General features: G+C 45.7%; 1 protein-coding gene across 1 annotated transcript in view; it reads right to left on the bottom strand.

Annotated features, from left to right (window-relative positions):
• Positions 1-275: 275 nt before the first annotated feature.
• The window catches only part of KIAA1549L (KIAA1549 like), a gene marked incomplete at its 5' end in the record, with an annotated part of 277,300 nt that continues 250,603 nt past the window's right edge, over positions 276-26,972 (bottom strand). The window contains 4 exons of the mRNA XM_019551019.1: positions 276-3,697; positions 7,535-7,686; positions 18,103-18,251; positions 21,296-21,393. Of these exons, the coding sequence (XP_019406564.1) occupies positions 3,416-3,697; positions 7,535-7,686; positions 18,103-18,251; positions 21,296-21,393 (681 nt within the window). The remainder of the gene's footprint in view (positions 3,698-7,534; positions 7,687-18,102; positions 18,252-21,295; positions 21,394-26,972) is intronic.

Consider the following 26,972-nt stretch of genomic DNA (forward strand, 5'->3'; position numbering starts at 1 on the left):
TACTTTACTAATGATTCATAAATCTAAAGACAGGACATTGATCAGTACATCAGAATTTTCTGTACAGAAAAGAAAGCTAAAACGGCATTTTCATGTTAACATATAACTGTTACAGAATGTTAGAAGTTTTGAATGCAGATGTTAGAAGTCACTTTCAGGCTAGGTCCTTCCCAGAAAAGATGGCATCACCACAGTTATAATGAGATCAGTGTTAACTGTATATAGGATAGACTTTCTTTTTTTGAAATTTGGGTTGAAAAACTATATTGCAGCCGTAGCCATACAAAATGTTTATTATATTACAAATTATTTGTACACTATATTGTTACTTCATCATTGCATTGTGCTCAGACAGCATAAATATTACAACATGATTTCTCTTTCCAGGAATGTCCTTTTTGTCTTCATATTACCTTATTTTTGAACTTTAAAAAAAAACATACTGGAGAAACATGTTACAGACAAGATAAAAAGCCATTATGAATGGAGAGATTAAAATTCCTCTGTGAATAAATTACATCACAGTGGTATTTAAAGTGATGAACTGGGGAATTTTCAACAGGTAGCACATTTCAAATACAATACTACACAGAAAAAACTTGAAACATCTAGCAAGTCTTCCCCAGCTGTCTGGGGCAAAGATAAGTTGATTTAACTCTGGAATCATAGTGCTGTCTCTCTAAAAGGAATTTAAGGCTGAAATTAAAATCTTACATTTTGTTTAAAATGACACACAAAGCCCTTGTGTATATGGAATTTCTTAAATGTTTTATGGTCCAGTTTGACAAGACTTAGAAACATGCTTAACTTTAACCCCATGTATAGTGAATTCATTAGGACTACTCAATTGCTTAAAGTCAAGCAAGTGTGTAATTCTGCAAGACTGGTACCTAAGATTTTACTTCAATTGCATGTAATGGCTTGTCTACACAATGAACTGCACTGGGTTAAGTAAAGGAGTGATTTAAAAATTAATTTAAATCATTGCAAAAGGCAATGGATGTTTTAAAATAAAAATACATCTTCATGTCAAACACTAGTTTAACTACATTTCCATAAAAAATTACACTGTATTGATGAAACCTGTTGTTGTAGACAAGGCTTAACAGACAACTTCTCTCCAGTGCCAGTGAATGCTGTTCCCACTGAAGCTGACAGGAACTATCCAGGTATATGGCAAGCTGAGGCTGACCCTATGTTTTTAAGCATTCATTTTTAAATGCAACATTTTCAGGCAGACAACAATTCAACACAAAAAGACATTTGGACGCCTTGTGTTACACAAATGAGATTGTATTAATTGGCTAACAGGAAACTGAGACAGCAGTGTATCGACTCATAGTTATGAGAGGCTGAGTTTCTTTGGTTCTTTATTCATTTGAGTTACCCAGCTGCCTATTTGTGTAGTCCAAGACTCAAATGCTAATATCCATCCATAAAGTTACTAACTTTTTTCTAGTTTTGCAATCGGTTTAATAGTAATTTCCTGTCTGCAGCAGATTGGTCACTTTTATAAATATACAGCATATATTTACACAGAGATTACAAAAATACATTTTATTTATATCTGATTTTTTTTAAAATAACAAAAATGAAATTTCACATTTGTTTAAAGAGCAACAAGCATTCCAAAAGGTTTTGCAATATTTAAGGTCTTGAGTAAGAGACATATCTGTATTCCAGAATAGCTGGAATGGGCTTTATTATTAATATTTTTTTGAAAAAATAGCTCTGCTTTAAAAGTTTGTGCTTCAGCAGTATCACCCTCCCCACTTTCCAATCTCTTTTTCCTTGTCCTCTCAAATGCTACAAAGCTAAACCAAGCTCCCTTTTTCACCTCCATAAAGACCAAAGAAACTCATTAGGAAAACACAAGGATCAAATAAAATAGCACATGTAATTGAGGCTAAGTAAATAAATTAATGGGATGAAGGACATCACCTTTAACTCCAATTGACATCAAACATGCCCAACACACCAGAGCCCCATAAGTAACTTTAGTCCCCAACTCATTACTGAAGGAACTTGAAGTATTTTTCTTGATCTTCCACAATTTGGTATGACTGCAAAAGATGAATTACTGTCACATTCAGCAATGAGGATTGATTTTTTTTTTTTGTGGAGGGTGGACTCATATATGTGGCATAACAGGTAATGGCATTTATCTTGCAAGGTACACAGTCCTCATAGGTTCAGTAAATACCCCCTTTTCACAGAACAACAGTATTTTTTAAAATCCACACACTTGTTTACTTATTTACACTTTCATGTAATCAGCAGGTCCTTTACATTCAGAGCTTCCTGTAGAGACTGAGATGTCTAGCTCTGCCACATCCATTGTTCCAGTGTAACCAAAGTCAATTATAGCTTCAGTTAGTACTTTCTGGCATCACTTCACTAAATGTCATTGTTCAAGACAGAGTACAAAGCACTGTGTGAAACAGAGGTTTCCTTGTAAAAGCAGGCATATTTGTTCTTCCAGGTTGGATAGGCTCACCCAAGGCTCTCAAATTTACTGGCTTCACATGCATTCAGAATGAAAAACTCTTGAATGTAGAGCAAACTCAAATAACCATTTTTCATTTGTAGGGTCCTGGAAGCTTTTAGCACCCCTTTCCTTTGTTAATTTCTTTCCCACCATACAGTATAGGCTCTTTTAATATTGAAAACACCTCTGTCATGCTACAGCAACTTTAATGAGCACTGTAACCACAAATTACCAAAACTATAATCAACTCTCTTCCCAGTCTTCTCTTGTTTCAGGCTTTTGTACTGTGAATAGGATGATGAGACTTAGGGCTATTTACAAGGTAAATTATTTATCTTACTTATTCACCTCATATTCTTTTGGTCTGAATGTGGCCTCTAGTAGAGAAGGACTGAGCTTGTTTCTCTGGCTTCAGCTCTCCTTATCAAGTGTTTTGTAACGGACTGTTAATCTGATCACTACTGTATAAGTTTTATGGCCTTCAGTTTACCCAGTACTACTGTATTGTTTTCTTTAATCAAAGAAAGAAAGTTTTGACATGCAGACGTTATTTCAGACAGTTCCAATTCTGTGCCCCAATACTTTAATAAACTCTGCCATTACACAGATGTATGTTTAGTAGTATCTCTAGTAATGAAAGCCCACAGTCAAGAGCTAAGTGACAAACAGTTGCATACCATAAACTGAACTTAGCACTATTAAACAAACAGTTGCCTGGCAGCATCTTCTTAGCTGGCAAACAGAATGGGTATCTTCAAGTCCCGCTGTTCAGTTTCATTCTATTCCATAACAACAGAGTTGACTTTTCAGAAAAAGAAACATGCCATCACTTTGGCACAAGTCACAGCAAACTTTAAACCGAAAACTGAAGGACTTACTTCCTTGGCTACTGCAAGTTACGTGATACGAACATAGCACACAATGAGGTTACACCTGAAACTCAAACATATCTGTTTGTTTCTTGGCCAGTTTTGCAACCTCCTCTCTTATTGCCTTCACTAAAGCAGCTGTAGATATGTTGGTGAGAGGAGTGTCAGAAGGGTCATTTTCCGTTAGGCTCTGCTGAGAAGCTGCAGTAGAAGGTAAGGGAGCCTGTTCCAAACTGGGGTGCATGCTTGCAGGCTGACTGTATTGACGGTGAAGTCTTGAAGGAGAGTTATGTGGGTAGCGTGGCCGCGGATAAGCTTCTATGTAGCCTGGGAGTGGAACCTATAGATGATAACAATCACACAAAACATTTGATCTTCAGCTCACCTAGTAAGTACTCTAGTTCCCAGAAGAGCCCCACTAGATCAGTGTTATTTTATTAGCGCACATTTTTGCATGCACTGTTTCTGCAGAAAGATTGGTGGGTTCAGTAGTTCAGCTAGCCCAATCATATCAATAAACATTCATTGTACGGAGAAACACTGTACATATCAAATTGTGATCATCACTGCAGAACATAGAAGGATGCCTTGATGAAAGCAAGCCCATTATTTATTATTCTTTTTAATGGTTTGCATCAATGAAGTGAATGCCAAGACATTTCAGGAGACTAAAAGCCAACAGGAGGAAACAGGAGTTTGCTGACCTGAAGCACCATTCCGTAGTGGTTAGGGCACCCTCCTGGGCTGGAGACAGACAGATTTCCATTCCCAGTTACAAAGCCTGTTCATGTATCACAGACCTTGGAGCAAGGGCTAGAACCCAGGACAACCTCCCTCAGAGATAAGTGTCCTCCCCACAGGGGCTAGAAAGTCTTGTCTCTCACCATGTGCTCTTGCACTCACTGTCTCTGGTCTGAAGAATACCAAATTATTTTCTGTAAAGTGGAACAGGTTCAAGAGCAGGAGATCTCTTTCTCCAGTTAGAATGACCTATAATTTCATGGTTAGGTCATTCTGTTGTAGGTGGTTATAAAATCCCTAGCCAAGGTCAATGAGGGAATTGAAGTTGTATCTTCCACTTCCTGGGGGAAGGTTTTAGTTAAAAGAGGAATACTGGCTCCTCCCCTGGCCTTGCTTTCAAACAGTGGTTCTCAACCTTTTTTGTGCTGGGACCCATTTGTAAACATCAATGGCCAGTCCCAGCCCAGTGCCCCTCTCTCCTTACCCACTGCCTCCCACCCCCAGGTCCCAGCCTGGGGGTGGTCTGAAGAATATCGTATTATTTTCTGTAGAGTGGAACAGGTTCAAGAGCAGGAGATCTCTTTCCCCAGTTAGAATGATCATGGTTAGGTCATTCTGTTGTAGGTGGTTATAAAATCATGGTGTGGGGGGGAGCTCCAAGCTGCCCCTTGCAGGCTGGCAGAGTTCCAGCCACAGTTTCCCACATTTTTCTCCTTTAAAGGAGAATCCGTTTTTAAAGTTTGTTCGTGACCCTTTCATATATTCTTGTTACCTACTTTTGGGTTGCAACCCACGGGTTAAGAAATCCTGCTTTAAAAGACATCAGCAGCCACCACTGCATATCATATGAATTCCTGTCATTACATGTGCCCTGATACCAGGTTCTAGACCTCAGAGGGGTTAATGGAGGAATGACTCCATCCTGAGTCCTGAGAGGGCTTAGCATAAGCTAGATGCCAAGCTGTTCAGCCGTCAGCACTTCAGGACACAAAAAGAAGCACAACTGCAGGTACCTAGTGACCTTTCATGTTAAAAACTGAGATGCCCATGGACTTTAAGTACTTTCAGAGCTCAGTGACAGGTAAGGGAGATTTGTAATGATGACAGTTGTAGATTTCTAAATTCAGCTCGAGTCTTGTTTTTTTGGATTTGGGTTTAGATGCCTGCCCTTTTTAAACACTTTAAAAAATCTCACTGAACCCCTGTCCTGCATCTTCAGGTGCCTAAATACATATGGAAATCTGCCCTTCAGTCTTACTCATGTTCTGGAGGACTCATCTACTAAACAAGATTTAAAATCTGATTGGTATCAGTGCTTGCCTGAGTACTAGATGAAAGTGGTAATTATGAAGTCAAGAAGAAAAAAACCCATTAGGTGATAATTATTTAACTGATCACACGGCAAATTTATGCAGCATAGGAAAAATCTACAACAAACCACTAGAGGCCACTATTTTACTTTTTTCATTCAACAAGCAACTTAATGATAATAGGACCAAATATATATTTGGTGGAGAAGGGAAAATGTAAATCTTCAAGTATTTCATGCATCATAGTAAATTGAACTTAAAATACAATTTGTTGGTGCCAGCTGTTGTGATTTTATGCATATTGGCATTTTTCTTAAAGCCTAGCTCTTGGAAAAATGGAAGTAGAGAATCTCATTTGTTTCATTTTTTTTAATAAAATTTTTAGCAGTCCTGGTAGTAGAGAGAAGCTTAAAAACATGACTTAAGCATGATCTAAAAGCTATAAAGAACTAGAAGGCAAATAGGCTCTCTAGTCTCATGACTTCTGCAGTCTGATCTTGAACATACAGACATGGGTCTCTTTCCTAGTGACACTTTTCAAATGCAGGAGGCTAACAGGCACAAAAATCACTTGAGAGGAGGCAACATTCTTTGTGGAAAAGTGAGTATTTTATTTTTTACATTTTTTCCTCCTCCTCCTCTTTCCTCTACCCTGTAAGTGGCCTCACTTTCTAGGAGCCAGTTCATAACAGAGGCTATAGTCTTCACACCAGAAAAAAGTAGCTAAAAATTCTGTCAAGGAGGAATATCAGAGACTTCTCATCAGATATGCTCAGTTTACACATTAAAAAGTTGATTCCCTGCCAACAGCATTTCAAACTCAACTTCGCATCTGACAGTCAAATTGTGTTCTCTCCTTCTCAGGCATCAATAGCAGGGAGAAAGGTTTGGCAACGAAACGACAACCCCACCAACACTTGTGAATCCTAATCTTCTCTTGCAGAGTTTCAGAGGGCCAACTAACTGGCCTTGCAACTGCAAATCACTAAACAAGACTGTTGATGCACAACAAAATACAGAAGCCACGTCCCTATGTGTTGATTTCAGCATTAATGGCAGGACTGAACCAAATGCAAACAAGCAGCATTTTAAAAAGGTTACTTTAAGGGATAGTGGGAAAGTCTTCAATGTCAGCAAAAAAGACTCTTTTCCCTGAAGTGTTTCTTTAAAAAAAAGGGCATCTGACAAAGGTTTCAATGGCTTCAAATGTAATAAAAAACTGACATTCAACTTCAGGGCTGAGTTATATTATTCTGGGATACAGCTGGGTCCTACTCACTACAAAGCTGTTAAATTACCCAGTTTGTGGACCATCACACTAAATATGACAGTCAGTTTGTACACATATGGGAAGGGGTATCAAACTCATCTGGCCCCAAGGGACAGATAACTGGTTCACAACCAGTCCATGGGCTAAATGAACAGTGCAGAGCCAGTTCCATGGGCAGACAGGGGGCATGGTCCACCTGCCCTGCATTCTAGTTCTGGTGCCCACTCCAGCCGATCCAGAATGCAAGCTACACACAACACTGAACCCAGAGTGGCTACCATGTGCAGCTCATGTCCTGGCCCAGCTAGAGCAAATGCCCATATGCAGCTCACATCCTTGACCAATTGGAGCAAGTGTTGAGAGCACTGGATCCAGCATGGAGAGGAGGAGCTTGCAGTTGTTCCTAGACTGGCTCTGTGTGGGTGCCATGTGCAGCAAGGCGCATGCAGCACATGTCCTGGGCCCTGCACGCTGCATGTGACATGTTGGTTGAAACCTAGTGCCCACATATCTTTGACACTCCTCCTCTAGGGCATGGTTTAACCCTGTAACAATCTTAGCATACACATACAGACACTAATAAATCAACTTGTTTTACTTTCACTGAACAGTCACTCCATTCTTATTTTAAGCACCTTTTATCTATTTACATGCAGGGTTAACTGGGCTTTATTCAGAAATAGAAAAGTGTGTAAGTCATTCACAAGGAAATGTCCTGCTTCTTACCAGTAAGACAAATTAGTAAAGAAAGGTATTTTGCCTCTTTCTCCCACTCCCATGTCACTCTTAATAATCCCATACACTGATCTCCCACTCCACCTCCGATTCAACTACAGAAAAAAACAAAGGTACTTACTGAGTCAGCCCACTGCCCTGGTAATTCATTCTCCCCAGCGTAGGGCATCCATGCTTGGTTTCTGTAGGCTGCGGGTGGGGTTGGGATAAAATAGCCTGTGAACCCAGGTCGGTTTGCTGCTGGGATGGCAAAAACGGCTGGCACCGTGTTTCCTGACAAGGAGGATGGAAACAATTACTGATTAGTAATCCTAGCCATCAGCGTAGAGATCAATAGAGAGCATGCTTCAAGTAACCAACCTGGGAAGTCAAGCACTGACTGGACAAAGTCATGGATGAACAGGCAGAGGTGTAGCCTCTGGTATCTCTGAACCAATGATGTTGGATGCCAGGGTGGGCAATGAATAGGGGATAGAGCTTTCTGGGTGAGTAGCTGAAAACCTCTGTAAACTCAAGACACTCCTCATTAGACTCAACACACCCTTCCATAACTTTTATGAATTTATTGGTGCCCCATTTCAAGGACTAACTTATTATAGTGCTTACCTCCTTGCAAAGGGACTGGGCAGTGGGGGTGGAGAAGCAGCTATGCAGGGACAGCCTGAGTCTGCACTTATCTGCTTATTTCCTCACATGCCACAGCACCCTCCTTGAGAATCACTACTCCAGATATACCCATTGCAATACTCTCCCGCTAAAGCAGTGGCCAGCAAGCTTTACCAGTCATGGCCTGGGACATCCTGTCTCTGGTCTAATGTAGGCCAGGTAGTTTGGCTGATGTGTCAGTGGCGGGAGGTCTCTCCTGCATGTGCACTGGGGCCAGAGAGCCAGAAGCTGCACCTACACTCCTGCCACTTCTCTCAGTTCCCTGTTTCCTGAGTGGGGTACAAGCGCAACTTCCAGTGGGTGGGGAGATGGGCTGGGGACAGGCAGCTGAAACTTGTACCCATGCTGCTGCCACCAGCCCTCCCCCCACCCACCTCTCCACTATGGCACAGGTGCAGCTGAAAGCTGTGTCCATGCCACAACCTTAGGGAGGATAGTGCAAGGTAAGGGGAAGCAGTGGTGGCATGGGCCAGCCTCAGAGCAGCTCCTCACTATACAGCCCTGGTGAGGGCATGAGCAAGTCCTTCCAGCTCCTTGTCTGGATCTGGCCTGTATATTGTGGGCTGTATATTCTTGACCTCTGCTCTAAAGTGTCCACTCCTGCCACTGTCAGAGACAGGACACTGGGCTTGGTGGACCACTGGTCTGACCCAGTGAGGCAGTAATTATGCTCTGATGCTCCCTTTGTCAGAATGCTCAGGACACCAGACTGGAACACATCATTCCTATCAGCTGCATAGGATGTCTTTTAAAGACAGAGCATATTAGAGAAGTCATGACTGGATTCTGGAGATCAGGGCAAGGTATGCTTGCAAGGCTCTCTCAGGAACTGTGTGTAACAGTTGAGCAAAAGTGGGAGTGGTATAAATGGGTATGACAGATATAGCTGCTTCTTCCCTTCCTAGGTGGATTGATGGCCCAACGGAAAGGATAATTGGTGTCCATGCCCTAAGTTTGGCCATACTATCCCATGACCTGCCTTCAGTATCCATCTAGGGCATGGCATATATAATGGAACAGCATTACTTTTGTCCCTTCTTCATATTTGTCACGCACTTTGCCTTTGTAAGTTTGTTAAGATTCAGGAGTATTCTCAGAACAACTTATTGCTATTAACACTATAAACCACTACAAAAGACTTGTTATGCTTGTAACCTTTTTATAATTTTAAAATACAGCTACCCTGGAACTTCACTGCTCTAATACCCACAAGCTTTCCCACAAGAATAGCAAGGCCCTCCCTGTTAAAGTATTTCAATAAAATAGCCAACATAAATTTAACTGGGGGGTGGAGGAAAGCAGAGAATAGGGGGAACAAGAAGTCAATTTGTATCAGAGGGCTAAATTCTCAGTGGGTTCAAGTCAGCAAACTTTCACTGACCCCGGTGTAGCTTATTTTAGATATAAAAACTGCGGAGCTGATCCAGTCCAGTTCTGAACAGCATGTGGGCACAGAGTGTGACTGAGAAGCCTCTTGTTAGAACTTCATCATCACACTCTGGGGAGGTTGGAAATGATTATCCTTCCTGTAATGGGGTTCATCTGTATCGCTGCATATGGTTATATCCAGAGATGGCTCATCCCTGGGGCTCGTAAAAGTTCCTTTTGATGGGCAAACAGATTGAATGGAGTGTCAAGTATTTTAAAATATTCCCAGGATACATCCAACCTGTCTCAAAACCTTTTCAATCTCCCCCCTTCCATTTTTCAAATGAGAGAGGCTGCTACAATCTCATGTACTCACAGAAGCGTGACTAGGTGTGAGAAAGTGGGGCACCAGTTTAGATGGGTGCCAGAATGGCAGTCCCTGGGAAGCCCAGTTTATAGGGGTTGCTGCAGCCAGTGTGCAGAGAGCCCCTTCTACAGCTACAGCAGCAGCTCGTGCTGCTGCAGCCAGAGTGCGATGAGTGTGCTGTAAGACTCTGCCCCCTACCCTTGCTCTCCAGTGCTCAACATTATACCCCACCCTCTGCCCCAGATACACCTCTCTGTACTCAGTTATGTTTGTCTGGACAAGGTATATATGCAAAGTTATCCAAAGAGCTCTGCATAACACAGTTGAGGTTATAAACATCTTCCAGTTTGAAGTCCTCTTGCCCTGTGAGATAACCTCTCTCCTTGGTTAGAGTGTGTTTAAACAGGAGAGCTAAGGACCAGCCTCATCTTCCTAACTTGGAACACCCACACCACTGCTGCACAGAGTTTATCAATGCCCCTTGTTCAACAGTGCACAGCACATCACTGCATTTTACCAGCTGTATTCCACTAAACCCTCAGAAAAATATTCATCTTTCCAAATGCTAAACAAACTATGTCCCTTGTATGTCTGGTGCATCTAGAAATGATGGGAAATGCCTTGAACTAGTGTTCAGGCATGTGTATTTCCTGCCAGGCCTACATGACATAGCAAACCTGACAGCTATTTGAATTTGCAAGATCCTACAAATATCAGAAACGTTAATTCTTATACTGTTGTTTGGAGATAGCCCCATAGCCTCAAAGCAATAACAGTACAACTGACAGCAATATCTGTACTGGTTTTGAGAGAGCAGTTTCAGTGTCTTTCTGATGCATGCTCAGAGATGGGGAGACTCAGGCAGTGCTTGCAACCTACATGGAAGTGTGAAAAGGCTGCATTTTGTCATTCTCCAGCTACCTCACAAACTATGTATTTATACTGCACATCACAATCATGGTCCAGATTGTGGGAGTTGGATCCCTTGTCTCAGAGTCAAATGGCATGGAACTGCGTGGCCTATGGAGGAGCGCTGAAGATACATTGCACCTCAGGCAAGTCCAAATGCCCTGGAATTGTCCTCTGGAAGTGTACACCTTTGGGGAAGGGAGCATATTATTAGGACTGGTGATTACTACCTGCATTTCTCTGACCCCACTCCAAGCCCAGGTATCAAGTTGTTGGACCCCTATCCCAAGGCTTCTCACCTCCATTTTACAAGCCCCTGCTCTGCCTGCCAGATGAGAGGAGGTGGGTGTTGCCAGCTGGGACCAGCAACGGGAAGACAGATGGTGCTGCTGGCCCCAGATGGAAGCACCCGCCTCCTATAATCCCATGCACAGATCAGGAACCTGCCCGCACCCCTGGGAGGGCTATGGGGTGCGGGTCCCTGATCTGCCTGCTGGATGACAGGAGACAGGTGGCAGGAGGCCACCTGGGGCCAGCGGCAGCACTGATCTTCCTGGTGCTGGGTGCAGGCTGCACTCAGTGCCAGCTTGTCATCTAGCAGGCAGATCGGGGGCCCGCAGCCCCTGCAGCCCTCCCGAGGGTGCGGTGAGCCCATGATCTGCCTGCCTGCCACATTTTATGATTCCCCATTATAACCTATGGGTGAAATGGCAGAACAGCATTGAAACAGCAAAACAGTCTCAATAAAACAAAACTGAACTGTGCTTTCAAAACAAAACGAAACTTGAAACGAAACACTGTTCTATCAAAACGTTGAAATGGAAGTCAAAGCGGAACGGTACTGTTTCACACAGCCCTAGTCTGCAGAGGCTTGCCTGCTGCTCTACAATAAAAGTTGTTTAGTTCTTCTTCTTCATGTGTTTATTGAACCTGATGAGGGCACATACCCTAGTGACCCAGGCACATAGAAGTGGTTCTTGTGAACTACAGTGTACTTTATACTTTGACATTTTTAAAAGGGGTTGAGTCTATGTCTTTTCTACATCCATATATGCATCTCCTATCTTCTCCATTAAGAAGAGACTAGATCCTTCAATGACAGTATATTTATATAACAGTTTAGAGGACCAGGTTTTTATTTTTAGTAGTAAAGGCTGAATATGATGCAAATGACTGCCTAATACTTCTGACAAAGCTAAGAAAGGAATTGTTCAGAAAAATTAACAGAGCAATGCCTAATAAGCTTGCCTACTTCAAGACTCAGAATCTCAGTTTAAAATCTTTTAAATGCACAAAGCCAAATTTTTGCCATTCTTCCATAACAGGTATTTTTGTCAACAGGAAACTATTTCCTACTTTTTCCCTCTGGTACGTCTTAGCCAGCTACTGTCAAAACACTATATCTCCTGGGTAAAATAACTGAATGGTTTATAAGGAAAAGTCATACTACAGGTTCTCAGCTACATTGTGCTTTTAAGGTATAGATGGTGGTATGGGGTTGTGTAGAGGGACAGAACCCAAATGAGCTCTGCAGTATTATGACAGCAGGTGCTATGCATCCCAAAATAAAGCGGGAGCTCAGCCACTGCATTACCTTTAGACAGTGTACAAGCACTGCTGGCGAATGTTGGGGAATAAGACCATAGCTCCCTGTCCCCTTTGGGAGAGCCAAGTGCCACCAACATGGCTAGATTGCTACACTGAGATTTTCATGCCCAGCTCAGGGATTTAGCCACATAAGTCAATAGGAGCTGTACAGTTAAATCCTACAGGCCGCTCTGAAAATCTCAGTGAGGTTATACATGTACTTAGGTTACAGCTCTTTGCACTACATTTACATTTCTTTATGCACTAAGCAGGGCCGAGCACTTTTCCCATGTGGACAATTTATGGTGCTACCATACAGTAAACCATGCACCTTCGTACATTTTGGGGCTGAAAGCCACAATGGAAGCAACCATGCACTTAAAATAGGAGTTTGAATGCTTTGGTCTATTAACAGCTAAGGTCTTATCCCCTCTGGAAAGAGTTTGCCAGTCTAGCCATACTGATACAGCAACAGTGGTAACACCATTCTGTGCACAAGCCACCAGAGACCCAGCTTTTGCAAGAATGATTTTCCTGACATAACATATCTACCTGAATTCAAGATGACCCCCTAATAGTTAGAGGCTATACATGGAAAAATTATAAAGCTTTCTACATTTTTCTATGTAACTAATCTAAGTATTAAATAGTCATCTTAAATTCATCCCCTCCCCTGCTGGCTGAGAAAGCATGGGCAGAGGGAAGGGCCAGATCCCGTCCCCTTGTCCCCCACTCAGCCCTTGCCCTCTCTACCTGCCCCCCTGCCCCTTGCCCTCCCTCCAGTTGCCCCCCTTTCCTGTTCCCCTGCTACATGTTCTTTGTTGCCTGCCCCCATTCCCCTGCTATCTGCCCTCTTGCCACTTGCCCCTCCTCAGTGCCTGCCCCCCAAACACTTGCCCCCACCTCCTTGCCACCTGCCCCCCCATCCCTGTGCCTACTCCTCCTTCCCCTCCCCCCCACCACTTACCTTTTGGGCAGCTCCAAATCTTGGGCAGTCAGCAGCGGCGGCGGCCCTGGTCCTGGACCAGGCGCAGCCCAGCCAGACAAAAGCAGTGGTGGCACTTCTGGGCCTAGCTGGATCAGGGCCGGAGCCGGAGCTGAAAATAAATGGGAGAGGGGGGCCAGAGCCAGAGCCAAAGCCAGAGCTACCGCCTGCCTCAGGGCAGTACTCAAATCTAAGATAAGGTTTTATTTCACCCATGTGGACTGTGGGAGGGGTGGAGGTGAAGAGGTGGAGCAACAACTCATCTTGGATTCAGTTAAATACAGTATTTAGACCAATTCCACCAACATAGTAAGCTATACTGGAAAGTTATTTTTTTTCCCTTTAGAAAACTTATTGTTGCACCTCTGTTGCTTACATTATCTTTCCTGCTGACTCCATAGATCCACCTCAGCATTCTCATCTCCATCACCTTCATCACATTCAACCCTTTTTTCTTCATTACCAGAAACTCTGATTCATACACAATATTTGTCACCATCTTGTAGATTTTTTCTTTATTCTGCTCCTAACATCCTCATCTATTCCTCTATTTTCTTGCACCATGAACCCTAGACACTAGAACACATGATTGATTTGGACTAGTAATCCAGTACCGCAGATGTATGTGCTCATGTTGTCTGAAAAATGTGTACAACATTCTTCCCCACCCCCCCGGTGATGCATGAACTGTACCTTTTCTGTATGTTTCTCCATTTGCCCAAGCCCCTTCTCTTCTTGTTCTCTACTTTCTAAAAATCAAGGCCACATCACCCACCCAGAGGTATCCCTCCAGATATACAGACCTCACACAAGTAGGACTGGACTTACTACTGACCCTTGATGCACCCTAACCTTGATAAGGAAATCCTCCATCTCCCTGCATATGCTTCTAACATATTTTTGAGCGTCTCTACATGCTTTGCATAAGAGTTACAGACTCCAGCTGCCAATTGTTCCCTCATGCAGCACTGCACAACATCACTTCTCTTGGTACACAGTGAGACATACTTTCCGTGTCAGTGAACACCGGGTTTTGTCTGAACTTTCCGCTGGATGTCTCACTGTAAAATCAGGCCAATCGATTTCCTTAATATGAACACAAGCTGACTGTCACAATTTTTTTACTTCTCAATCTTTGATCAGAAACCTCTTCCCATAGTTTCATTATAGAGAGATAAAGTTTATGAATCACATAACTGCCACAGTTGTGCATCTCTCCTTTGTTCTGAAAAGCAGGCATCATGAAGCTCCTTCTCCACGCATCCAGAATCTTTTCATAATACATGATTTAACTAAAAAATACCATGAGATGACTTCTGCTTTCTCATCCTAGTGCTTTGCATGCCATTCTTGGTACCAAATTACCTCTCATATTATCACTTTAATAATATGTGTTATTAGTGATGATGACAGAACAAGGCAACCAACTGTGACTCAAACCCTTATTTCTTTTCAACGCCTAGCAGGAGTTAGTCTCAATGCAAGCAGAAGTGAAATTGAGGGAGAAAAATCATTGTTGTATCTCTCTGGAATAATTTTCCCCCCAAAATTTAACCCTTTCATTTGTTGCCCTTTTTCAAAGGGAACAATGAGAAACTGCTTTATTTTACAACCAGCTTTCTTAGGTGACTTAATTACTACATAATTCAAGTACATCACAGTGGCTGCATCTACAAAAGATGCTTACTGCACAGCAGCTCACTACTAATGCGCAGTAGCATTGCCAGGCACAAACCATCAAGTGATGCTACTGCACAGTGGTAATGAGCTACTGTGCAGTAAGCATCACTAGGCAATCGTGCTGGGAAGCTACTGCACAGTAATGGTTATGCAAGCACTAAATGACTGCACAGTAATAACTGCACAGTGGAAGGCTCATGTAGATATGCCCAGTGATACTGTAACAAACTTGGATTCAGAGTCAAAATGGAGCTGAAAAATACTGCCTAGTTTTGTTGGCATTTTCACAATGGCAAAACTTTGGAAAGAGCAAAGAAGCAATTAAAAGTCAATCTTTCCTTGCTTTTGTTGGGTGTGTCAAATGTATTAAATTTTTACATAGATTATAAACAGCTTTGTGAGCAGACAAAGGGAATGTTAGTATTATTTGCCTTACAGTAATACAATGGCCCCAACTGAGACTGGGGTTCCATTTTGCAAGATACAAATACATAAGCTAAGACAGTCCCTTTCTCAAGAATTTATAATCGAAACAGAAAAGACACAAAGAATAGCAGGAGAAAAGGACTCAGAGGTAAAGTTGCTCATCCAAAGTTAAACAACAAGTCAGTGGCAAAGCTGGGAACAGAACTCTGTTCTGCCTTCTGACACTGTCCTCCTTCGGACAAGAAGTAAGCTGTTCCTAAGCTTTACTTTCAAACATTAGCAAGAGATTAAGGCTTTGGATTGATGTAACCTGCAACAGCTTTGAAAGGGGAAGGTAGAGTTGTCACTTCAGAGCACACTTCAGGTATCATACTATAGCTTACATCCTCATGCTCCTGTAGAGATAAAAGTGAGCCAAATTACTTTAACTTTAACTCTGAATGAAATAAGGTTCAAGTCACCATGGTTTTGCTTGACTTATGTCTGAATGCTCTTATAGCAGAAAAAGAGTTACACCTAACAGTGCATACCAATTATCACTTGATAATATACAATAGATAACTGTTATGTCTGTCCATACTCTAAAAGAGTTGCTCTTGTCTAGTCTAGCAAAATGAAGGCTAAAAGAGAATAGGATTGTTCTCTGTAAATATAATAAAGAAGTTAAACTCCAGGGAGAGAAAAGAATCATTTAACCTGAAAGACAATGCTGGAGTAGAACAAATACATAAAACCTGCCCATGAATATATTTAGATTGTAAATTAGAAGAAGCTTCCTAAACAACTGAGCAGAACAGAACAGTAAGGTTCCGCAATGGTTTCACAGAGGAAGAAGTAGGGGCAAAGAGAAAGAAGAAAAAAAAATATTTAAGTTGCAACTTGATCAACTTATAAAAAGGACTCTACGGGCATTTATACATGTGGTCGGGGAGGGGGTTTTCATAGTTTCATAGTCAGTAGGGTTGGAAGGGACCTGAGTAGATCATCAAGTCCGACTCCCTGCCATAGCAGGAAAGAGTACTGGGGTCAAACAGCCCCAGCAAGGTGATTGTTGAACCTTGTCTTAAAGACCGCCAGGGTAGAGGCCAGCACCCTCCGGGTCTTAAGTGCTTCCCCAACTATTCCCCTTAGCTCACTGAAGTCCACCCTCCTGAAATCTAGGGCTGCTGCCTTGCTGTAGGCCTTTGCCACCTTGCGCTGGATGGTGAATTCCAGCAGGTGATGATCACTGCCTCCCAGGTGGTTGAGCATCCGCAGCCCCTTCACCCTCGGCGGTGCTTTAGTTAGAGTGACTTTGAGACCCACTCTAATTAAAGCATCCAGTGTGTTACTTGTATCTGCATCTCCATGCTGAAAAATGGCAGTGGGGGCACTTTAACTAAAGTTTGTCAAACGAGCTTTGACAAACCATTTTCAGGGATGCTGATACACATGATGCTGAAGTCTGCTGGAGCACAGTAATTATCACACTCCAGAAGACTCAATTAATCGAGTCTGCTCCTAAATGCTGTAATTACAGCAGGTCAAAGCAGTCTCACTGCATGTGTATAGGCACCCTGTAATGTGGCTGTGATAGCAGGAGACTAGACTTGGGGAGTAGACAGAGGTGACAATTTTCACCTGATCTGGCCTCTGAAAGTGCTCTACAGCTGTAACCAAACAGAAGTGCACAGGTGCAAGGTGCTTAATAGGGCACAATCCTGTGAAAATCTAAACTCTCATTGCATGAGGGTTCAAATGAAGATGCTTCAAAACATAGCATCTACAGTAACTTGCATCTGCCTGCCTCCCATCCTCCGAGCTGTTTTCAGAATGCGAGGGGGGAAAGGGGGTGGGGGAAGTTCAGCCAGTGCTGGAGGGTGAGGTGGATGGACTGGAGTCCCTGCAGGATTGTGCTTAGGTGGGGAGGCTCCAATACACCCACCCCCCTCTCCAGTGCCAGCTGGGAAACCCTTAGAAGGAGCTCGCTCTGCTTCCTTTCCCTCCTCACGCCCTGAAAACTGTGCCCGGGCTGAGAGGGGGTAGGGGCCATTGGCTAGGGGAAATCAACTGCATGCTCGAAGCCAGCAGCTGGATTCCCCAATCCTCTCTCCCCCTTGGACCCACCTGTGAACTTTCGTCCGGGGCATTGTTGCAACTCATAATGAGTAAATGCAAAGCATTATGAGTTACAGTGGGGAGCTCCACTTCTTTCTGCCTGTGCCATTGATGAACCAGGTAAAACCCTTTCAGACCTATATTTCCTTTGCTAAAGCTTTTATTCACAGTAAAACTCCTATCTTCCAATCCAACTAAACACAACTTCTAATGTTTCTAATGTCATCGCACAGGACCTCCTTACACTCTAAGCTAAGTAGTTACAGGAGGGACTGAGGACTACAGTACAGGAGCTAGCCACTGGCTAATTAATCCATTGCCTAATAAATCCATTGAGTCTGTGATCCTGTTTCTAAAAGTAGCCACTACCTGGTATTTCAAAAGAAAATAACTTGAATACCCACAGTACACCTACAGGACTGCATGTGATAAATGGGAAAGAAAGATGATCTTCGTGGACTTTTGTCAGTCCTTGAAGAATAAAACATTTAATTCTATCCTTCTCCATGACTACAAGTAATAATCTGTGCTTGTAATGTCACATAGCCTCATCTGTACATAATACAAACTGCACACTGATTTTTGTACCGCACATTTTTTTCACCTGAGTAGTTCAGAGCTGACTGATCCAATGGACCCACAGACACTGGGGCTCTTGAACTTGGAGCAAAAGATGTAGGATCATGATGTTGGGCTTGCTCAGTCACACTGGCTTCAGATATTCTTGTCTTACTGCCAATATCAGATGTCGACCTGTATACAAATTAAAATAGGAAACTGACCATTATGAATGATAGACAACTCCCTTAGCAACAGAGATGTTTTGACTGAAAGGGTGGCAGCATTGCAAACAAAAACTAGCAAGGAACTACTTATCTTTACTGTGGCATTATAGGAAATTGGATGAATATCAAAGAGAAATTTCCTTTGCCTCGCCTACTGCTTCCAACAGTATGTTTTACATCATAGCCTTTACCCAACACTCCAAGAAAGATCCCACTGGCCTGCCACACACAAACAATCTGGAGAACAATAAGTGACCAGGCTGGCTAAATGCAGTATACGTGGTGCAGTATTATAAGACCAAAGGCCAAATGCTGTGTGGTCTCTGAGTATGTCCATACCACTTCACTGGTGACCCTGAGGGCAATGTGAAGCAGCAGGCCCCAGCCACCCACTCCTGCTCCATACATGCCAAACATGTCAAAGCCAGAGAGCTTTTAAGAGCATTGGTAAGAGGGTTCCTCAAAGACGCTTTGCTGACTCATTTCTGGGTTTGATGTGGAGTACGTGCAGGCACATTTCACGGCAGTGCTCTCAGGAACATTATGGAAATGGTATGGACATAGTCCTTACATTACTGTAGTGAACTGTTATCCCTTAGAAACACAAGGATCTTTTTATTATTTTTATGAAATTTAATGGATGAACAAGAATAAGCAAAGCAATGCTTGCCACCTTTCTTATTTTCTTTCTCTGTAGATAGGATATCATTGGCAACCAATCAGAAAACTCCCATTTGTTTCAGCATCCTAATGGTATTCTTCTGAAAACCCAGCAGAGTTTTGGGATTTGCCCCAGGTGATACTGTAAAGATACTGTAAAGTGTAGGACTAAGACCTCAAACAGGCATTCATTTTCAGTAATGGAAATTTCTGAGAAATTTCCACCACTAAAAGTATTTGAGAAAAGTCTTCAGCCTGAAACCATGCCTCTCCCCTGCTCCTTGCACATTCCTAAGACTGGGATGATCCTAGACTGGGTTAGGCATGGGGAGCAGTGGCTGCTCCACTCTTCCCAGTCCTGGGAGACTAGAGCAGTGGGGGATTCCTATTCTAGGATGTGGCTGGGGAACTCTGGCAGCCTCTCTGGTTCCTTCCCAGCAGGGCAACACCACCCACCCAACCTCCAGAATGGGGTCCCTAGTCTGTGGAGCAGACAGACAGAAGTGAGTAGTACAGCTGTGCAAAACACCATTGTTTCATTTCGACATTTCGAAGGGACAGTGTTTCATTTTGTCATTTTGTTTAATTTCAAAGCACTGTCCTGTTTCGTTTCCTCAAAATTGTTTTGCTGTTTCAACATTTCGCCCATAGGCTATAATGGGGAATCATGAAAATGCCTAAAACATTGTCATTTGTTACCTGATTCAGATGCAAATTGCAGGGATGGTAGCCCCTTCTGAAGGCATGCAGCCTGACAAGTTTTAAGGAGATAGGAGCAGAGGTTTCTCGGAGACTGCACCTCAAATTCTTGAAAGCAAAATTCGTGACACTTGTCAGCAGCAGCAGCAGCCTCCTGTCGTCTGGCACACAGATCTGGGGGCCCGCAGCCCCAGGAGGGCTGCAGAGGTGGGCAGGGCCCCAGATCTGCGCCAGATGACAGAAAGCTGCCGCTACCGCCTGGGACCAGCGCTGGGTGCAGCCCACACCCAGCACCAGGAAAGACTGATTGGCTCCACCCGCCACATGAAGCGCAGCCTGGCAGCGGGAGGCAGGGAGACCCAGGGCTGCACTCCCCACTGGGCTGAGCTACATGAGGCTGTGGACCCGCTTGGACTGCAGCCCGGGCTCTCCCCTGCCTCCCATCACCAGACTGCTTCAAAACTCAAAATGTTTTAAAACTTTCAAAACATTTTGAGTCCTCATTTCATTTTGAAGCTGTTTTGATGCTTTTTGTTTCATTTCAATCTCACTGTTTTGAGCTTGAAACGCATCGAAACAGCTTTGAAACGAAACACTCAGCGAAATTTTGCACTGACTTAGTAAGCAGCTGCTCCTCTGCAGTGGGCCAAAACAGGAGGGCTCCAGGTGCCACCTTTGGATATGCTGCACATGGGGGAGCTCTAAGGCAGTTCCTGCAGTCCCATGCACAGGGCTGTGGGATGTGGCTCTCCAAGTTCCATGCAGGGAGAAGCAGATCAGCCCCCTCCACATCCCCACTACAGCACTTGGAGAGCTGTACATCCACTGCCCTGGCACCAGATGGGGCAGGGGGCAGCAGGCAATGCCCACATGACTTCTCCAAACCAGGTTGTATCTGGCTTTGGGAAGGCTGGGGGTGGGATGATGAGCTGTATGGAAGTGTGCCCCTCCCCCCCCCCCAACTTCACCAGAACATAGTCCTGGAGTCTGGGGAAGGCACAAGAAAGGTGCTTGCTTGAACCCTGCCGATCACAGCAATTTTCCGGGTAGAAACGTAATGCCTGTACATGTGCCTTGTAACTTCATCCACCTGAAAAGTGATGAATCTCACTATGAATAGCAAAATTTCTATATTAAAGATGACAAACATGCTCTTTCCTTAGGCATTAGAAACATAGGTAAGAAATATGGAAAAAGCAGATAAATACGTGAGGCCAGTTTTACAAACCCCATTTTATAATTTATTCATTCAATGTTGGGACTTCTTAGGAAAAAAGAAGCAGGGAAAGTATAAGTGTGACTCCCACTTTTATGGCATATTTGTAATGTGATATGACATTATGTCTTTTAAAAGTCAAGTCAGACCACAGCATAAGAGATACCAGAGCATATATCTGTTAAATTAGGCAACTGACTAGTTAGTAGCAGAATAAAAATATGGGCCCATTTGTTGTTGATTTTTCCCCCTCATCATGTTGAAATGTTGTATATCTAAAAAGAAAACAGCTTGTTCTTAATTTCATGAACACCTCCTCATTATGAAGAAGATGGTTATTAAGTGTCACTTATGGCTTTAATACAGTTATGGGGGGATCCTCATTACATTAGTAGAGGGCTTACAATTCTTAGCTACAGAACAACAACAACAATTACCTCCTGAGAGAGGCAACAGCCACAGGACCTGTTCTGGGAGGAACAGGGGGTGGGGGAGAGCCCATTATCATTTCAGGTAGCTGAGAAAACCTGTAAGCCTGAAAAAGAGAAGAAATTATTTTTCCTCAAACATCTGCTGACCTCATTCAAAATAAAAAAATTAAGAGAACCTCAAAAATGAGATGTTTCGTTTAAATTCATGCTAACAGTTGCTGTACATTTGTAAAACTGCTGGCTGCTACTAAGTTTAGTAGTGCCTCTAGTAGTAACCATTTCATTTCAAAATTTAAAACCAGCTGATGATTTTAGAAGGGTAAAGAAAGCATAAACAAAAATGGATGGGCTGAAAAAACTACTACTCAGTTTAACTCAAAAAGAAGAAACAGAAGAAAATATTGTCTCTACGATGCGTGTAACCTAAGCTGAAAAGGATATCCTTTATAACTAAGTAAGACTCATATCCACCTTGAACCCCTGAGGTTAAAAAAAACCCCAAAACAAGAAGCCCACAGTACTTCCTTTGCTTTCTTTGAGAGTAAAAATGTTTTTAACTTAATATATGTGAAAACATCCTTGAACTAGCATATACTGAAATGAAATTGCCTGCAAGCAATTACTTTATATAGCAACTTGTCTTTCCTGGCCCTTAAGGAGTTGTTTTGCACCCCTTTCCCCCCCAGCCACCCCTTTTAATTTTCTGCTAGACAAGATAACAAAGTTACTCAAAACAGAACATACAATGCTGTCCCAAATAACTCCCAAAAATCAAAGCAATTCAGGGAAACATAGCTCCAGACCACTGGGCCATGAAATCAGGCATCTTGCCCCTAGCAATACTGGATTTCATCTTTAGTTTAGCTGGAGAGTAAGCTATTTGTACATGGAAGAAAAGGTTTTGTGACCCAAGGCACAAGCCTGGAAGCATGAGGTTTTGTCAGCGTTATCTTGAACTTTTTGTCTTGTTACAAATATGATTAGTCACAACTTCGAAACAAATGAAAATAGTTTGGAAATAATGACAGCATCTGACTCCACCTAACACTCAGACTGAATCTCTTGTTTGACATTCAGGCTGCTGACAGACATGAAAAAAAAAACCAAACCCCCACGCTTTAGGGGAAGCAGCAGTAAATTAATTTGACCCAGCTCTGCAGCATCTGTATAGATCAGGCGCTTCAACAGAACTTTTTGGCGCTCTTGTCTAAAGCTGATTCAATCAGTTATTAGATTAGGGGCGGTCAAAATATAGCCCACGGGCCACATCCAGGCAGCCAGGCAATTTCATCTGGCACATGGGCACCCACCAGTTAACTGTACCCCACCCAGTCCACATATTTCACTCCCACGCTCATGCACAGGAGGGTTCCAGCCCCAGCCAGCACACACAGCTTCCAGGCAGGGCTGCTGCTGCCACTGCTGCAGCTGGTAGGGAACCTGCTCAGCTTCTCCCATCTCCAGAGGCTCCTCCGTGGGTCCCTGCTACAGTGGGCATGGGGAAGCTGCAGCTGTGCAGGAGCGTGGAGCTGCAGAAGCATGGAGCCCAGGATCTGGGGCCCATGCCTAGCAGAGCAGCGGAAACACAGAGCCTGGGCTGGCCCAGTCCCATTGCATGGGATATCCCTTCAGTTCACACAGGGGCGATGTGTAGTGGGTACATGGGAGTGCACATGAACCCCCTGAGAGTGCCGCTGCACCCCCTGTCAGGCCACGCTCCCTGTGTAGCCAGCAGGCAGCAGGGCAAGAGGAAGCACCAGCTCTGTGCCCCACTGCCACTGCTGCTGCTTCAGGAGCCATGCAACACAATGTGCCTGCTGTCGCCAAGCAGGCAGGAGACATGGCGCAACCTGGCGGTAGCAGGCACATGGCATCATGCAGCTCCCAAGGCAGTGACAGCGGGGCACAGAGCCCCAGCCCAAAGTGGCAGTGTGCCTCTGACCCACGCTCAAATCTGGGGGTCATGTGCCCCTCATGACACCCCCAGAGTGTACATAGTGGCAGGACACCCCCCCCCCGGCACCCCTGAATGAGCTGCCCAGTCTCCGACTTTCCCACGACCCACCCCAGGCCCTATTCACCCCACCTCCTGCCCCTGCTTCTGCCCCACTCCCTCCCTCATTGTGAGGGCCTCTATCTGCCCCTCCCCCATGATCCTTCCCCTTCACAGACTTGCCTGCTGTGGTGGGCAGTGCTCCACATGCTGCCAGGCCATAGGTGGGCAAAATACGGCCCACAGGCCCAGCCCACGAGACCATTCTATCTGGCCCAAGGGGCCCCTAAAAATTTAGAAAATTAATATTTATCTGTCTTTGGTTCCTGTCAGAAATGACAGAAACCAGGGGCAGTAGGACCCAGGGGAAACCTGGCAGGCTCCCTCAACAGCAGGGCCTCCCTGGCCCCACCCCCTCATCCAGAAGTCCCAGCAGGGTCTTCTGTCCTGGGGCCACATGGCTGCTCCGGCTGGAACCTCAGGTAAGGAGTGGGGATGGCAGGGAAGGAGCCCAGGGAAAAGCTCAGCACAGGGAAAAGCGGCCCCTCACCCACCCTGTGCCAGCACTCCCTGCTGCAGCCACTCGCAGCCCACACGGGGCTGTCCTGAGTAGCCACAGGCAGCCCCAGGCTGCTGCTGCTGCCGCCCGCCTGGAGCTCACATGCTGGGCAGTCCAGAGGTGGCGGTGGCAAACACTGCCCAGCATGGCAAGCGGGAGACGGAAGCTGCTGCCACCATGCACAGCCCCAATGGGTGAGCCTAGAACCAGCAAGGGGCCCAGGCTGGCAGCGGCGGCAGGTTACAAGCTGGTGCTACGCACGGGGGGGGAGGGGGAGTGGCCCCTCACCCACCCCATGCTCGGTGCCCCACACTGCAGCTACCTGCAGCCCGTGTGGGGCTGTCTGTGCCTGCTCAAAACAAAAAGAGGGCAGGGTGTACATGGCAGAATGCCCTGCTTTTGCCCCTTGCCCCCAGCCCTGCTGCCCCTACCCCTCATCCAAAGCCCCTGCCCCCCAGCCTGGGCTCTGTATCTGTCAGCAGCTACCCAGAACCTCGGCCAGCTACAAACATTTGCCTCTCTGCCCCAACCCCCACCTGTGCCTGCTCAGGACAGCCCCGTGCAGGCTGTGAGTACCTGCAGCAGGGAGCGCCGGCCATAGGGCAGGGGAGGGCCTGCTTTTCTCCATGCTCAGCACCAGCTTGTTCCATGCTGCAGAGTAGGGTGTTGGGGCTGCACGCTGCCCCACTCCTGTACTGCAGGGCTGGGGGGCACTGGGAGTGAGAGGGTGCATGGGGTCCACACCAGTGTCCCAGGGCCAGCGCCAGCGTGGCCCAGAGCAGGGTGGCAGGAGTACAGGGTCCAAGCCGGCAGGGGATCTATGGAGCTGGGCCAGCTCCCCCCTCTCCCTGCTGGTGCAGCCCAGCCTGGTTCCACAGACCCTTGAAAGCCTGTGCCCTGCTCTTGGCCCCACTAGCCATGGCTCTGAGACATTGGTCCCAAGATGGTAACCAGGGGGAGGGGCACCAGTCAAGGGGTGGGGCTACTCATGCAGCCCTCGACAGCTTGCCAAAACTGGGTAAGCGGCCCTCTGCCCGAAATAATTGCCTGCCCCTGCAACAGGTTGTGACCCTGGCTGCAGCTTCATGTCTGTGCGCATCTCCTGGTGGAGCTGCCCAGATCCCATGCTCAGGCTGCCCTGCAGCCCTCTGTGCTGCCACTGCTGCCCTATTTGTGGGGGGCTAAGCCCCATTAGCCCCAGCCTTCCCCTGCCTATGGCTAGCTGCCTTCCCTACTCCTTGCTGCCATATGCAGCTCCCGAGACTCTGCTGGAAGTGGCAGGGAGCCCTGCTCCCTGCTTCCCGGTGGAGTTCCAGGAGCTGAACATGGTGACAGGGAGCAGGGCCAGACCATAGGCTCCATCATGCAGGACTTCACTCCAGTGGTGCGCAAGTCCCAGGAGCTGTACGTGAGCTGCAAGGAGCCCCGCAAGATAGAAGCGGGCTAGCCTGGCTCCACTCCTTGCCGACATGTGTTGCCTACATCCTTATCAGGGTCCAGCAGCAGGGACTCAGAGAAAGTCTGTTCACCAGGGCCCCCCTTGGGGTCACCAGGAACAATGGCCACAAGCTGAAGGAGGATAGGTTTAGGTTAGATATTAGGAAGAACTACTTCACGGTAAAGGGTAAGGGTGGCCAGAGCCTGGAATACGCTTCCCAGAGAGGTGGTGTTCTCACCTTCCCTGGAAATCTTCAAGAGGAGACTGGATAGGCACCTGGCTGGGTCTTATGACCCCTGCCACCCCCAGTGCTCCTTCCTGCCCATGGCAGGGGGTCGGACTAGATGATCTGTCTAGGTCCCTTCCCACTCATTGACTCTATGGTTCTATGTGCAGTTCCTGGAACTGGTTGGAGCCACATGCCACCAGGTGGCTGCATCTGTGTGGGACACCTAAGGTGCACCACCTAGGCCTCCCCTACCTAGGGTGGCCCCCCCTACCTAGGGTGACCACCTTTTCAAAATGGAAAGGTGGGACACATGTGGGCTGCTGTGGCCACAAAGGAGCAATGTGGACTGCCTGCTCCAGGTTCAGCGCTCCCCACACTGCTGCCTTTCTCCCCAGGAGCCCTGCACCAGCTGCACACCTTTGCCTGCCCAGCAGCAGTGGGAGGCACAACTCCGAATCACTGCTGCCCCTGCTGCTGCCAGGTAGGCAGGGGGCACCTTAACATGGCAACATGACCAGTGTGGGACTCCTGGGGGGAGGGCAGCAGGGCTCCTGGGGGGAGGATGCCAGCCACAGCAGGCTGCCTGCATCTACCCCCACCCCATGCACAAATCTGGGAGGCACATGCCCCCTATCTTCCCCTCTACCCCCTGCACAAGTCTCCCATGGCTCCATCCCACTCCCCACCCGGGCCCCATATCCCATACAGTGCCCTGACTGGGCAGCACCCCAGCCCCTGCTTCACTCCATCCCTCACCGTGGGGGCCTAAATCTGCCCCTCCTACCTCCTCACACCCACTCTCCCCCAACACAGACCTATCTGCAGGGAACTGCTCTCCATGCTGCCTGGTTGTGTTCTCAGCCACGTGCATGTGTGCAGGCACACACATACACATGGCGCCCCCTGCATCCCACCCCATCAGCCCCAAGCAGCCTGCAAAGGGAAACCTGCTGCTTCCCAAACCCAGATCCCTGCAGGACACTGCAAATCTAGACAAATGCTTTTCCAGAGTCATGCTTCCCAGGACCAGAACTTGATGTTCTCATTTCAGGACTGTCCCTCCCAATTATGGACAGGTGGTCACCCTACCCTCACCCCCCCTCACACCCACAACCATATCCCCACCCTGCCCACACACACCCACACACCCAAAACCTACCCTACACTCCTCTACACATGCAGTCACACCACTCACAAATGCCACACACACACACACACCTTACACCCCACCATACACATACAGCCCCCCACCACACACACACAATATAAATCAGGACAAAAATATTTTTTGAAATAAAATTAAGATACATTATAGTAGATGTTGATTTTTAGTATGTGATTTGGTTTTAACCAGTTCCAAGATGGCAAGCCCCCCCCCCCCACACACACACAAAATGAATATTACTGGGGGCAGGGAGATGGACTTCCAGTGGCAAAGATCAGGGGTTGGGGGCAGGACATATG

This window comes from Crocodylus porosus, unplaced genomic scaffold (assembly GCF_001723895.1).
Source record: "Crocodylus porosus isolate Cpor-Errol unplaced genomic scaffold, CroPor_comp1, whole genome shotgun sequence".
In the NCBI taxonomy this organism is placed as follows: domain Eukaryota; kingdom Metazoa; phylum Chordata; order Crocodylia; family Crocodylidae; genus Crocodylus; species Crocodylus porosus.